Raw genomic sequence first — 15,446 nt, 5'->3', positions numbered from 1 at the left:
CTCCACGCAGTCTTCTGCTGCTCCCTGCAACTGGGAACACTGGGCTAAATGATCCAGTGTGTCTGTTTTCATATTGCTACAGTGTTTCTTTTTTAAAAAACAGAACAGTAATTGAAACATCTCACAGATCAATTACATTTGTGCACCTATATTCATCAGCAAATCCGTTCTCTCAATGAGCAACTCAAATTTAACAAGCCCATATAGTATAAAATCACACTGATCTCTATTAAAGCCCTAGCTAGAATTAATATGATTTTTCTTTTCTTAATTACATGTGAACTTTTCTGTATTTGTTAGCCTGTAATTAGTCCAGGGCTAAGAAAGGACAAACCTTCAGTTTCTACTGGCAGCTTGCTTACATGGTTGAATGCTGTACAATGTTTTCACTCTACCAGTCTTCTGCAAGTACCTTCCCAATCAAATTTCTTCACTGCGGTAAGGTCCCTTGATTTTTCCAGGCTGCCCTACACTTAGCTCAAACATCTCCTTGTTTAACGGCACAGGGAATACATACGCAGCAAACCAGTGACTCCAGTTCAGGCCCTGTTCCCTGACAACGTCCTAGCACAGAGAACCCTGCAGACAGCCCTGTGTTAGGGAAGTGGAACAAACTGTCCAAAAAAAAAGACAGTTCATGAGGCTCTTTTCTAGCCTTTCTAGTGTTAGCTGATTTATGCTCTGACAAGATAGTATTTATATCCATGATAATATAAAAATTAGTGGGATATTTTTCATTAGCAAACTTCTACTTTTTTCAAACCTAACATTCTCCTCACCTCACTACTTCTAGTAGTGATCTCTACAAACTGATGACTGGCTGGAAGAAACAGCCACTTTTATCCACTTAAAACAGATCACCATTCAATTTGGGGAGAATATCTTTAGTTCTTCCCACTCTAATAAAACAAATATAATTTTTATAATATACTTGAGGTCATCCAGCCCTTCCTCATCTCAGAGAAGTATCACCAGTATATCCATCATCTTTGATAGATAGATATTCACTTCTTTAACCAGTGCCTAAAAGCCTCCAGTGACAGAGATTTTACAATTTTCCGAATCAGTCTCCATCCTTAGATATTATAAAAAAATCCCGTTCTCTTTCAATGAAGTCTTCACAGGCCTCCCACTACTACTGCCCTCTGAGTTACCCCTCTTTTTGCTTGTTAGTCATGCAGATGACCAAAATCAGAAAAATGTTCTTGTAAGTGTACGCCACGGATTTACTATTGCTTCTGTATTATTCTCTGCCCCACTTCTTAATCAGGCTAACAGTTTACTTGCTTTCTTAGTAGCAGAGGCTGTATGAGGGGATGCAAAACTTGTTTATGAAATTCACTGCTCATCCCCTTTTCCAAATCACTGATAAATCTATTAGACACTCCATACATATCTTTGGGGCACGAGACCTGTATTTTTGTCTGTTTTAACACTGGCAACAAGTTATTTATCACTATATTAAATATTTGTTTACGTGATAGCATGCTTTGAGACCCTTCTTTCACTGTACTAAATGCCATGTCATACAACAGTTTCTGTACTTACCATAAAATTCTATGACTGGATTTGAGAGGTAGATAACCAGACAAAAAGACGACTGAGGATAAGCAAAGGAGTCACATAAGTGATTCATAGGTTTGTATAAATTAGCAGTCTTGATGTGTAACTAATATTAAACTGTAGACATTAGCAGGAACTATGCAAAAACACATCTTAGCAGAAAATAGATATGGATAATGACTTATATTAACAGGAAGAGCTTCCTAAGCATGGCACAGAGGACAAAGAACAAGATAGCTATGGGAAAAAGAAGGTGATTTGAACTGACAGCAAGTATATTGTAAATACAGATATGACTTGATGGTTAAGAAAGGGACATAGACCTTTATAGGTGTATCTTGTGTATAAAAGGCAAGAAGATTGGTTTTGGAAGGAAGATAAAGTGGGAACAGAAAAAGGACACAGAAGCAGATTAAAAAGGTCAGAACAATAGGACAAGAAAACGAACCTCTCAGCAGCTTCTTGTGTGAAGATGACACAGGCAAGGTCAACAGTACAAGGCACCAAAGAGAAGATTGCTGCAATTGAGTCACAGGAAGACAGATGTCTGGACAAAAGCTTTGACAAGATCTGCACCATGGACCTTCTCAAGGCTATATGGGAAGAAACCTGTTTGAGTAAGAAAATGAAAAAAAAAAAAAGCAAGAAAGAAAGAAAGAAAAAAAGGGAGACAAAGGTAACATCCATTGAAGGGATCCAGTCAGCAGAGAGGCCTACGATAGGCTGTAGAGGATAGAAGAAACTGAGAAAAGGAATGTCCTGCAGGAAGATTAATAACTTGGTTTGGGTCAACAAAATTTAAGGCAACAGCTGGACACCCAGAGGGAGATGTCATAAAGACAGCCTGAAATGTACTACCGGACAGTAGAAAAAGCATCAATAAAGAGATAAATCAACATAAATGTGGTGATTAAAGCCATATTTATCCATAAAAGTGCTAGAAGAAGAGCAGAGAGGAACAAAAAAAAAAAGGACAAAGTAAAGGATGAAGCCTTTGGGAGGAAAAAAAAAAATTCTCTCTTCCCACAAATACAATGTGCAAGACCCTGATGAAACAGAACAGGAGTAAAAGAACTGTAAAAATAAATAACTGAAAGAAATTTAACCTTTTTAAAAGAAGAACTGCTAACCAGAGGTGTAACAAACTATCAAGAACTCAAGCAGGACAGTTGAGATTTTTAACCATTAAGAGATTTCACCTTTCAGAAGTATCCTATTTGACTGGGACAAACAAGGAAGAAGACATCTTCTAAGCTGGCAATATGGAAAAGAACAAAGGCAGGATCAGGTGCACAAGAGCAAAGGGCGAAGTGACCTTAGCAAAGGAACATATGTTTCCAGAAAGATCAAGTGAATCCAAGAACTAACTGCCCTTAGGAAATACTGCAAAATTATCCTATTCATTTAAGTGTTCGCATAGCAAAAAATTTCCTCACAACATTCTACCTGTATTTACCTCTCCCTCTCCCCAGTTTTTTTTTTTTTTTTGGGGGGGGGGGGAAGAAGAAGCCTGCAATAACCAAATCAAATAATGTTATTACAGATAAAATAAAAAATAAGTAATCTGAAGAGGTGATTTTTTGCCTTAAATTAGAGCAGAATCTGACTCCAAGGAATTCCAGTAAAGTCTGCTATGTAACTTGATTTTTCAAGGAATTAATTCATATGCTGACACACTGTAGATGGTAATAAAACTCGATAGCCAGCAATATGTAAACTCAAGATAATAGCTGTGATGGCACATTCTCTTATTTGGTAGGATACAGGACCTGAAGAGATAAAATGAAGTTATAACTTTTCAAATAATTTTTAAGTAATGAAGACTGACTACCCCAACCTGTGTTTTGATCAAAATGAACCTGAGATGAGGGAAAAACTAAAGGAAAGAACAAACAAGGAAGCAAAAGCAGAACTAAAGGAGAACATGATGGAGGAAAGGAGCGGGTCATACATGAGGTGTTCAGGCAACAGAATAACAGATGAGAAGCCCCAGCCACACTAACAAGTAGCAGGAAGATGACAAACAAATGCAGATAAGGCAGACTTCTCTAGCATCCAAGTAATGGAAATGAGTTCTGCTACATTCATTCTGGTATAAATTAAAAATTCCCATGCTTAAGAGGCTAGCATGCTACTTTCGCATGAAGTCCATCTAGATGTGGAAGAAGCAAATTCACGTAACTATTTTTGCCACTCTTCCTGATACTAAAGGAAGACCACTGGTGTGCAAATGCCAACAGAAACCTTGGAAAAGGCAAAAGCATCCTATATGCCCACCCCTCCCAATTTGCCTATGGTTCTGCCCAGCTATAGCCATTCTGAGCCAGACTACCTTAATGAACCCACACATCCACAATAAAACCACTGCTACAGACCTACACACCGGCTCTTCAGTCATCCCTGTACATCTGGTGATCTCGCAACAGACTGCTCCTGCACACTGGCACCACATCACCTGTTCACGGTTCTCGCAAATACAGAATGCCACCTAAAAGTCCTTAGCCTTGCAAGTCCCACCATATCCAGGATCTGCAGGACACATGCTAGATCCTACACATCTGGAGTAAACCTGAATTACAGAGACAACTTAGGAGCCTGCCATGAGCTCCGCACATTTCTATGATCTTTGCACAAGAGCCCCCACCTGATGTCTTCAAAAAGGTGTCACAGGAAGTGCCAGAATCCTCAAGAGAGAAAACACTCAGGACTATCAGTATCCAAACAATATCTGCATTCCTTGGGGCTCTTATTTAACAGTCTTATTTTTGTTAAATGTGTATAAATACAAGAATTCCAAGTGTTATAAATGGTGACTGCTCTCAATCACTAGAGAGTCATTTAAAGAACATCGTTTCCAATGGCAGCAAAACAGGGTTAGCATTTCCCCTTAAATGGAGATCGAAGACCTGATTCTTAAACAAAAGCTGGAAGACCTGAAGGATTGCTTTAATTAAGCATGGCACCCTGAAATTCTCTCATGGGTGAGTTCCCATAGACTGTTACAGATCTGCAGAGCTAATCTCTTCAAGCCCCTGAAAGTCACCTGTTAAGTAGCCAGAGGATACATAAGAGCCAAGACTGGAGACAAGAACCAGAGGCAGTACCACAAGGCTTCATCAGCCTTTCATCAGAATTGTTTTTCAAAACACAAGTTTGATTACAGAACGAAGTGTCCTACAAGCCCATTTGGGTCAGATCCAGTGCAGATTCTGCACCATGATCAGGCTCAAAAGCATGCTATTCACCATTCATGGAGAATCAAAGCAAAAATCACAGCACACATCCCCCCAGACACAAGCCTGTATTATCAATGAATCAGTGCATATTCTGGTGGCTTTACAGACCCCAGTGCTCTCCTGGCAAGGCAGTTACCAGCGCCCCAGGAGCACACTGCAGGAGCCGATCCAGCCCAGCACAGAGCCTCCAGTTTCCACTCATCCCTCTATTCAGAGCCAGCCAGCTCACTAACTTTCCCGACTCACCACCCCATGGACCAGAAACTCAAAAAGTTTGCTTTTCGTAGCTTTGCGAGCCCCTCCTGTAACTTCGTCTGTAGCCATCAGGGTCTGCTCAGCCTCTCTCACTCTCTCTCTTCCTCTTTCTTTCCCTTTTCTGCCTTTTTCTCCAACTCTCCCCTCTGAGTCCTGCTGGGCTCTCACACTTCTAATAGCGCGGAGTGGGGAGGGGGCCCCTTCAGGGCCTTCCTGACGGCCCACTCGCGCTAAGCCTCAGCTGCTGCATTCCTCCACTGATAAGCCAGAAATAGTTTGTGCTGCCGGGTTCTGTGTGTTTACTCTGCAGGGACAGAAAATCCAGCTTTTTAAACCTCTCTGTCCAAACAGGAGAGATAAGCAGGAGGCATACTGAAAACACGCCTCAGCTTTTTCGTAGCAGGGCTGCAACCTCTCCTCCTCTGCCCCAGGGGATGGTAAATTCTGGGGCAAGGGGGAAGGGGGAGGGGGGAGGGGGCAACTTCAGCAGTGACATAAAACTCAGTACCTCACAGAGAGTGTTTTCCCATTAGAAAATGCAGCAGGCGAGCAGTGAGAAACAATGGTTTTCCCTTGCTCCCACTGCTCCTCCTGCTCTGCATTTCCAGGCCTTTTCCCTAGGGACCTGGCGGGCAGCACACAGAAACATTCACTGGCAGCATTTCCAGCATGCGAGACTGAGAACTAACCCCTTTGGACAAGAGAGAGAAACAGCAGGAGGCAGAAAGCTGGGAACAGGGAGGGACAGCGTGTGAGAGCGAGGGGAAAGAAAGAGTGTGAGAACAGCGGGAGGAAGGGGGCGGGGGGCAGCATGGCGACGGCACAACGCCTGACTTGCTTCCACGTTCCCAGCCGCCCACAGCCTCTCTTGCGGGGTGACCGCCCTCAGGATGCTTTGGTACCACTGTGACGGATCCATTAGAGACCCCAGGTGATTGACAGACGCAGACAAATTATTAACACCACAACTGCCGTGAGACATGAGCAGCTCGCCGCTTATCACACAAAGCCCTGCGCCACAACGCGTGTCATCCCAGGACACTGCTGGGAATGCGGAGCCCACCTGCCACCCGGGGGAAGGGGGCAGAAAGCGGCAGACCACCCCCTCCGCGACCGCTTGCTGCTGCAGCGGCCCTGGACGGACGTCGGCTAGCGCAGCGCCAGACGCTGGCAGCGCGGCGGCCATTCTGCGAGCAGCAGCGGCGCTGGCTCCTCCATAATGGCAGAGCAGGCAGCAGTGGCCTGGGGCACCGATCTGCTTACCGACAGCTCCTTGTGTGTCTGCGGCTTGCAAGGGGCTGATGTTTCCCAGTGTGCCTAACGCAGCAATAGACGAGATGTTGCCAGGTTACGAGAGGGGTTTATTCTATTCCTCTACTTGAAATTCTTGTCTAGGGGCTGTGAATTTTCTGGCGAGACTGCAAACAGAAGAGAATCAGATCTGAAACAAATAAATAAATTTCTGCCCTCAACCAGTAATAAAAACAAGCACAGAGGAGACACTGCGTTAGCCAGCAGCGAAGAGCAAGCCATGAAGATCATACGGGCTTTTGCACATGGGGATGACAGCAACAACTTCCACTGATTTTTAGGGTGACCCCAATCCAAGCGTCACTGTGTGGGAATAGCCATAGGAATCACAGATATTTTGGGAGGGTGTGCATTGTTATCAGCTCCCCCTCCCCCTCTCAGTCCCTCAGAAGGAATATGCCAAGCAAAGCGGTGTGGCCTTATTCAGCGCCTGAACTATTCCCGAGGTTCTAGTTGACTTAACTAAAGGCACGTGTAATCTGGAACCAAACTGCTACATGCCTGGTGAACTTGGTAGCGTTAGGTTAAGTTGGACTTGATCTTAAGGGTCTTTTCCAACCTAAATGATTCCCCGTGCCAGCATGCCTGGCAAGGTGGCACTGGGCCTGCAATTTTTTTTTAGATCCCAGAAGCACATTGAAATGTTGGCTCCTGTCTCGTGAGCCCTTTCCCCTGCTCCCGGCAAGACAACACGCGTTTTTTTTTAGAGACCGCGCTGACTGCTGGCTCCTGCACTTGCCAGGGAAGCACCAGCGTTCCCTGCAGCGGGGCTACTGGCACGGGCCTGTGCAGGTGCTGCTATTCCCATTCCTTAAGGGGAACCCTGCAGCCGCCCCCGCTGCACGGAATGGCACCAACGAGAAGCTCGCGGCACGCTCAAGCCCGCACCGGCTGGCTGGAGAAGGCGCCGGGCCAACAGCCGCCACGGCCTCCGACCGCCGGCACCGCCCGGCCCGCGGAGCGGCCCGCGGAGCACCCCGCGGCCCGGGCCCTGCACCCCCGCCCGCCCCGACTGCGCCCACGGCGCGGCGGAGCGGGCAGGGGCCGGCGGCGGCGGGGCGCGGCTGCAGGCTGCGGCGCGGCGCGCAGTCCCCCCTCGCGTCCCCCCGCGCTCCTCCGCCAGCACCATCGGCACCGAATGGCAACGGCGCGCCCGGCACGGGCAGGGCGTGCGCCAGCCGCGGTCCCGGGCGCGCCGCTAGCGGGCGGGCGGGCGGAGGGCCGGGCCGGGCCGGGCCGGGCCGAACCGAAGCGAAGCGGGCCGCCCGCGGGTCCCCGCGGGCCCCGCGGGCGGCGGCGCGCATGCCCGGCGCGGCTCCCGTGAAGGTCAGCCGTGGCCTAGCGGGGGACGCGCGGGCGGGGACGGCCGGACGCGCGGGAGGGAGCGGCCTTAACCCCTTCCGCGCCGCGCCCGGGGGGCGCCACCGCCGAGCCCGCCCGGGCCGGGGCCGAGCCGCGGCCCCGGGGACCGCGACCGACCCCGCCCGGCGGAGGCCGGTGTGCAGGCAGCGCTGCGGGGCTCGGGGAGGGGGGCGAGCCCACGTCGCGGCGGGGGCAGGCGGCGGCAGCGGCGCTTGGGCCGGGGGGCGGCTCCGCCCGTCCGCGCCCCAGCCGGGGACGGAGCTCGGTGCCGCGGGCAGGGCCGGGCCGGGCCGGGCCGGGCCGGGCCTCGGGCCTCGGCGCCCGCTCGCCGCTCCCCGCCGGGAAACGTCGCCGGCCAGGCGCCGCTGACGCCGGGCTTCCCGGGCTGGAGGTGGAAGACGGAGCAGAGTCGGGCAGTTCGCAGGCGTTCTGCGATTCCCGTGACACGAATTCGGTTGGCGGCGGCAGCCGGAGAAGACGGCGAGCGGCCCCGAGCCCCGCACTCGCCGCCGAGCTCGCTCTGGCGCTTAACGCCCCCGGCGCGCCGGGCCCTGCGGCCCCGTTGCCGTCATTGTCGGGACGGAGCGACCGGGGAGGTGTGCGTTATGGTTGCGGGTTTTAGGCTTTTCTATTTTTCTGATTGCTTATAGGTAGCGTAGTAAGCTACAGTTGCTCCCCTCTCCATCAACAGCCGGCTGCTTTATTACGTTCTGGAGCAGGAGGATACATGATGAAGTGTTGCTGAATTTCAATTTAATACCATACTGTATGTACTGTATTCTATCTGGATGCTCTTAACAGGCATTACACAAAGAGATTTCCTCAAAAGAACACCAGATTACAGGGTCAGCCACTTGAAAATTGAGCAATGGCAGACTCACTGTAGCCAGACTGAATGAGTACAAGTCAAAAAAAACCTCCCAAATCATGTAATAATAAATCTCGGCTCTTAGTATGATTGTAGTTCTCTAAGTACTTTAGAAATCAGTAGAAGTAGCTCTTTTGTTTTGCAAATGGAAAAGAAGGTGCAAATGGGAAATAAGGTACAAATGGATGGAAGTGAGTTGCCCAACATCACCTAGTTGAGAATGAAACCTATTTCCTGTGATTCTTCCACTCGCCACAATACTGTCAAGGAAAGCTACTGTGTAATGCATTTGCACAGAAGGGTGAAGGTTACAGTGCAAGGATGTCTTCTTCCAAATTAAGAGAAAAATCATAAAATTTTATTTTAAATTGTTTCTTTTTCTATTTTCCCCACGTTTTTTTCATAAAGGTGTAGAAAAGAAGTGTCTGTTCTTAAAAAAAAGTGCCTGGTTCAACCCCAGTCTTCCCCAGCTGCTACAAGTATCCTGGCAGCTCCCAGCCATTTCTGGTCTAGATGTTGGTGGCATGGGACTCTCTCTACAATGCTTGTGTTCCTTTACTAGTTCTTGGAGGCAGAGCACACTCTGGGGCCTCCTTTCATGCCTCCACTGCTTACTTAAAGCTCACTTCATGCAATATTCCTAGCCCATTTTATTTCAAGGAAAGGCTGACATTCTTCCTCCTTACCTCTTGGGGCTCTGAGAGGCCACCTCATGTGTTTTGTTTTTACTTTTGTGCTATTATTCAAGCTTTTAAGATTGTTAAACTAAGATGGTCAGGTTAGAAAAGATGAACGAAGTTGTTTTGGGGAGATACGTTTGGAGCTGTCTTCAATTTTTTGATCTGCAGGTAATTAAAGAAGTTCATGAAGGTGGTGGTTGCCTTCAAGAGACATGGTTTCTCTCATTCAATTTTCACTTAAGTCAGTAGCGCTCTGTTCACTGAAACTTAAAATATTCTCAACAGTTTTGGAACTGATCTGATATAGCATAGAAAACATGCTGAAAAACAGACAGAAAATATCCCAAGATTGAGGCTCTGCTTATTCTAAAGAAATGACCACTTGTTCCTGAGTTCAGAATTACTCAATGTTCTCATTAACAATATGGATAATGAATTAGAGAACATGCTTATTAAATTTCCTAGCAACATATGGTTTGGAGGGATTACAGGTATGCTAGGAGAGATGATTAAAATTAAAATCCTGAGAAGCTGGAGATGTTGTTTGAAAAAACAGGACGTAATTCAATCAGAAATAGCACAAGGTTCCACATCAAGATAGAAATCGACAACTATATAAATGGAAGATTGAGAACAACTGGTTGTAGACTATTTTTTTCAGAAAAAATATTTGGGGATACAATAGATCATAAACTGAATGTGAGTTAACAGTACTACACTGACACAAAATAAGCAGATAAAAAAAAAAAACCGCAAGAGTAGTAACTCAATGCTGCCCCACTTCTCTCATCCCCTTGGTGGCAGCATAAGCAGTGACAACGATACCCTAGAGTCTTCTTTTTCTCCTCCACATTTTGTCTCTCCTTCTTCCCCATCCCTTGTCCTCTCCAGGGCAGAAGCAGTCCCAGCTCAACATTTCCCTGAGGCTGCAAAATTAAATTTTGCCAGTATTGCTGAGGAACCTTTCCAAACTAATCCTTCTGTTGTGGTATGAATTGTTAATATCTCAACCAGACTGTCCTTTGCAGTTTGCGGCTCTGTGCATCAGAGAAAATGTGTGTGGGAGAAATCAAGATGGTTTAGGGGAGAACAGTAGGAGTGATAACTGTGAAGCCCAAAAAGAGAGAAAATAAGTGTCTTCAGATATTCAACAGGCTGCAGCAAATACAGGGAAGAGCTGCTCCCCACACATATACTACAGGAAATAATGGATTGAAATTTCTCCCCGGAAGATTTACATTAGATATTAAGGAAGAGTATAGCAGTAAAAGTAGAGATGTTCTGGGATAGTTTGTCCAGCAAGGATGGGAATCTCTGTCACCAAAGGTCTTTGAAGAATAGGTTAGACAAGCATCTGTCCAGTAGATTCTGACTTGGGGCAGGACAAGGGACTAGCTGATTCCCAGAGGTTCCTTTTGCCTTATTTCCCTATGGAAACTGTATAGAATTTCATAAGACAAAGATACGGCTTTTTTCCATCCAGAGTGGTTTCCCATGACAGATTCCACAGATCTGATGCAAACAAGTTTAAGCTGATCAAAAAGGGTCACTTATATTTTTTATTTTGGAAAAAATACACATCTGATTGCTACAACAGTGTCATGCCAGTTATCCTCTGAGACTTCCCAATTATCATATAGCTTTTATACTGTGGCTTTTTGCTCTCTCCTTGACTCACATATCTTCAACTACCATCTTGCATCACTGTCTCATAGACCTACCTTTAAATGTTAGGCCTTTCCACTAACTTTTTAAAATCTATCTGCAATGAAGAAATGCCATAAGCAATCTGTAGCATGCATAAAGAAAGACGACTTGAAATAAAGGCAAAAAAGAATAAATAAAAGCAAAGCAAAGAATTTGTCTCTGTCTCCGAGGTTCCAAACATTATTCTGCAGAGGTAGAGAGATAATTACAAACTTACCTCCTGATTATTTTAAAAGCAATCAAAGGCAACAGCAGGGATGCCAAAAGATGGAGAAAAAGATAGTGATACTATAGGATGCAAAATAACGAGTCATCAGTATTATCTTGATATCAACCATACTTGTATTTTACCTAACTCTGCACAATTCTGTGTGACCTCATAGTAAGCTGTCTAGCCGTACTATGCCTCTACCTCCACTTTTCCATCCTCACCAAACCCACTTTCCACAGCTTGTGCAGTGACATCTGTACATGGCTTCTCACATCTTAGCAAAGCAGCAGAGTGCTACAGGCAGCAGTCCACAATACTCTTTTTCTAGCCAAGGGCCAAAGCAGAGCTGCAAACTATGAGAAGTTAGTAGAAGACTTTGGTCCTGGAAGGAGAATAGAGAAGACAGGAGATTGTGTGGGAGTGTGGATTTCTGTTTTTCAAAAGTGAAGGAAACAGAGGAATTCTTGGTGGGAAATCCTGGGGGAACAGACAAAAAGACCTGTCAACAACTACCCCCAAACCTACTGCCCCCTAGTCCAAAAAGTGTAAGTATCTTCATGATACTTGGCGATTAGAGTGATGGGTTTGGGGTGTGTTTGGTAAGAGCATCATAAGATAATGATGTTTGGTAAGAGCAGGATTCACCTGCTATCACTAATTGACAGAACACAGACGGGGGAACCACTGGGTCAGTAAGTCTGCTGTTGTATAATCAATAGCAACCATGTCATATGTAACCCTTTCAGACATAAATTTATTGCATAGCACTTTAAATCTTGGTATTGCTATGGCAGAGCTGCTAAAAAACTGAGTTCTTTGAATAACTGAGTATGTTCTTTTAGTATATCTGGCTATTCCAATTTATTCTTTTACCAACATTGCCCTTAATGGTTCTTCTTTGTGTCTAAAGTTTATGATTTGAAGCATTTATACATAGCAGTCATACCCACACTCGCTCGTCCTTTTATCACACTAAACAAGTGAAACTATTATTTGGTCTCTTAAAACCGAGTGCCCATTTCTCATCATTCCATCAGCCTCTTCCCTGTCAGTCCCAGTTAACCTGTCCAGAACAAGGGCAAACAGAACTGCCCCTATAGTCTCCAGAAGGTCATGTACTCGTGTGGCATTAATACTTCTCTCACCAGCACAAATCTCTATCAAACTTTGCTGGGTTCACAACTGCTTTCCACAATATTATGACAGTGATAACCCCACATTCTCCTGCAAGTGGACTAAGGTATTGGGCTGTTTCTCTTTCTTAATCACGGGCATTAGATAAGCCTCCAGCTTAGAGTGCTGATTTCTGTTAACAAGTCCCTAAATGCATGACTATGCACTATAATGTCATTCAGATATCATCTGATTTCTATTTGTGTAGTCTTCAGAGTCATCCAGTTCTTTCCATATAACTTACTCTCTTCTGCTTTAAAGATACCTGTCTATTTTGCATCATCAACAAATTTAATTACTACTCTTCCTCTTTTTGTGCCATGGGCATTACTGAAAATATTAAATTACATCAATCCCAAGGCAAATCCTGAAGAAACTGCAATGTCTTTTGTGTCATCTTTACTGAGCTCCTTACCTACCTTGCAATTCTTCTATTATCTGTCTTCTGAGTCCCAATTAAATTTTCAGATAGTACTGTATCAAAGGCTTCACTGAAGTCTAGATAAGTAAGACATACACTGTTTCCTTTGTGTAGAAAATTAGCTATCTGAGAAAGAGTAGGTTAGTAAACTTACGCTGCTTTTTTATCCCATCTGCGTCCTCCTCATGCTCGGTTATTTTCTCTTTCAAAAATCGTTCTTGAGCCTTGCATGGACTTAGGATCAGACTAATGCAACTGCCTAGAGTATTCTTGCCCTTCTGTATTACGGGAAAACCAACAGGATTTCCTGTTTATCAGGAAAAAAAAAATTTAAAGCCCATTTTGATTAATATTAATAATGCTAGGAATTATATCCTATTCTCACTGAAAATAATTTGAAAAGTATCTATAGTTTAAGCAAATCAATAATAAGTAAATACTGACTGAAGGATGTATTAATATGCAAAGCTACGTAAGAACTGAGAAACAGTCTTAGAAAGCCCTAGGATACTGGAGAAAACATGTAACCAAAGAAGAAAAACAGAGCAATCTTGGCATAGACTGTCTAATAAATCCACCTCGCATTTCAGCTAAACTACTAGAACAATTAATAGGTGAATACAACCACATCAGACTTAGAGCACAATGGAACTGAGAGCAACAAGTAATATTGGTGTTCGTAAAAAACCAGCATTGCCAGACAAGCCCAAGTGTCTTTTCAAATTATTTTATTTGGCAGAATAATTACAACAATTACAAACAGATTACCCCCCAAAAAAGTCAAAGTTTATCTCAAACAGTACATAATTAGAGCAAACATCAATGACTTTGGAAATGGCAGCCAGTGGGAAATGGCAACTGTAACTTAAAAGCAATGTAGTAAAACATCATTATATGCCTGAAGTTCTTAACATGAACATAATTTGCATGCAATTGTCAGGAAAAAGAAAAATTACTGAGAGGTCAAAACCAAAAGGGTATAAACAAATGATAAAAACAAGTGGAAGGGGAGTGGCTTAGCAGCCTAGGACTCCAAGGATGGTTGTTATATCCAGATTGTTTTACCATCTTCAAAGATCTAAAAGGGGGAAGTAAAAGACATGTGGATTAAGTCCTCAAATGAGAAGATTTTGGAGAAGTTTCACAGCCAGTCAGGACAGAGGATAAAAAAAAAATCAAATGGGCCTAAAAGGTGGTAGAAGATAAATCCTGAGGTGAAAGAACTGTGCTATGTCTGTAGCAGCAGGTAAAATGGTTTTCTAATCTTTTCAGCATTCCATTCACCTAGTACATAAATACATATATGCAGTCACAGGAATACGGAAATGCCAGGCACAGCAACTCATGACACAGAGACACGATTACAGTAGCCAGGCTTCAGCTGGACAATAGGCTTTCAACTGAGGCTCTTTTTGAGCAACTGAGTGTTGCAAAAGTGGAAAACGTCTGGCTCCAGCACAATACAGTGGTTTGTCTCCTCGTCTCTCTCACCAGAGCATATGCACAGCAGGCTGTCAGATTACAGCTTAGAGCAACAAACTGCACTTGGCAATGGGGTCATGAAGTCGTAAAGTGTGCACAGTAACACACTGCATATGCTCCCAGAAAAAAAGCATGTCTAAATGACAAGGCACGTAAATGGTGGCACAAGTTACTTGTTAAATGGGCTTCAAAACATACATAGAAGAAACATAGGCAGAAGAAACATAAGTTGAATCATTATGGCATTTCAGCGCTTTACAAAATAAACAGAGTTTACAGTGGTAGAACTCAAATAGCAGGGGGGTGCGTTTGTGTGTGGATGTGAACTGTGAGAGGGAGAAGAGTTATGCGTTGTACCTTATGTCATATTATCTGTCACATTTCACAATTCTTCCCATTTTTGGTACTCAGTTGTTTCTAGGGCCTGAGAGTACTAGGAGGTACAGATAAAAACAATGTAGTCTCTGGCCTTTACAGTTTACAAATTAAGTTAACAGATGGAAATAGAAAGAGAGCAATGGAACAGAGAGAGCACTAGTCATCCTGACAGGCAGTGGACTTGGCGCACCAGCTGTCTGGCTACGCTTATTTTGAATAGCCACCAAATTCCTACTCTGTGCACCCCATCCTTGGCACCTGTTTTCTGATCAATTTACACCCAGCCTGCAACTTGAAACCATAGGAACAATGTACTTGTGGGGGATTTTGACTACCCTGTTCTCTCTTGGGAAGTAAGTATGCTTCAAAGAGATTCCCTAGTGCTCAGATGCTACAACCCAGCTAGTACATGTACATATGATACAGCAACACTGAGTGTTAATTATAAAAATGATGCCAAATAACAAGACACAAATCTCTGCTAAGGTTATAGAAGGGCTTTCTAAATTGTTAGTTAAAAGCCCGAGATACCAAGAAAATTAGAAAATTATGCTTTAAATTCCTTTAGTTAAGATCTTGGATATTAATCTGGAGTAGGATATTCACCTAGTCTAAACAAGCATAAAACAAACTTAAAAAAATAGTGAAAAGTTTATGTCATGGAAGGTCAATCACTAATATTCTAACCATAAGAAATACAGGGAGCACAATATTGGGGAAAAAAAATTCCAACACACAAAAAAAAGCTTGTCAGACTCCTGTTCTTGAGAAAAGCTTCTTTTGTCTGTAACGTAACTGA

The 15,446-nt window shown here is 44.4% G+C and overlaps 1 protein-coding gene across 7 annotated transcripts in view; it reads right to left on the bottom strand.

Annotated features, from left to right (window-relative positions):
• SMARCD3 (SWI/SNF related, matrix associated, actin dependent regulator of chromatin, subfamily d, member 3) overlaps window positions 1-15,446 on the bottom strand; it is a 120,308-nt gene that overhangs the window by 68,655 nt on the left and 36,207 nt on the right. Inside the window, exon 1 of one of the 7 annotated variants that reach the window (XM_052810057.1) lies at window positions 6,318-6,871. The exons of 4 other annotated variants lie outside the window; for them this stretch is intronic. Coding sequence is in view for 2 of the 3 variants with exons in the window: in XM_052810079.1 (XP_052666039.1) it covers window positions 5,046-5,123 (78 nt within the window). In the remaining variant the exon portion in view is untranslated. Of the gene's footprint in view, window positions 1-5,045; window positions 5,279-6,317; window positions 6,872-15,446 lie in introns of those variants that run through there. 2 more of the 7 variants (XM_052810079.1, XM_052810015.1) reach the window with 2 other exon arrangements.

The sequence above is a fragment of the Harpia harpyja genome, chromosome 1 (assembly GCF_026419915.1).
Source record: "Harpia harpyja isolate bHarHar1 chromosome 1, bHarHar1 primary haplotype, whole genome shotgun sequence".
Classification (NCBI taxonomy): Eukaryota; Metazoa; Chordata; class Aves; order Accipitriformes; family Accipitridae; genus Harpia; species Harpia harpyja.
The sequence above is the reverse complement of the archived record's forward strand: the minus strand, read 5'-3'. Positions and strand labels throughout refer to the sequence as shown.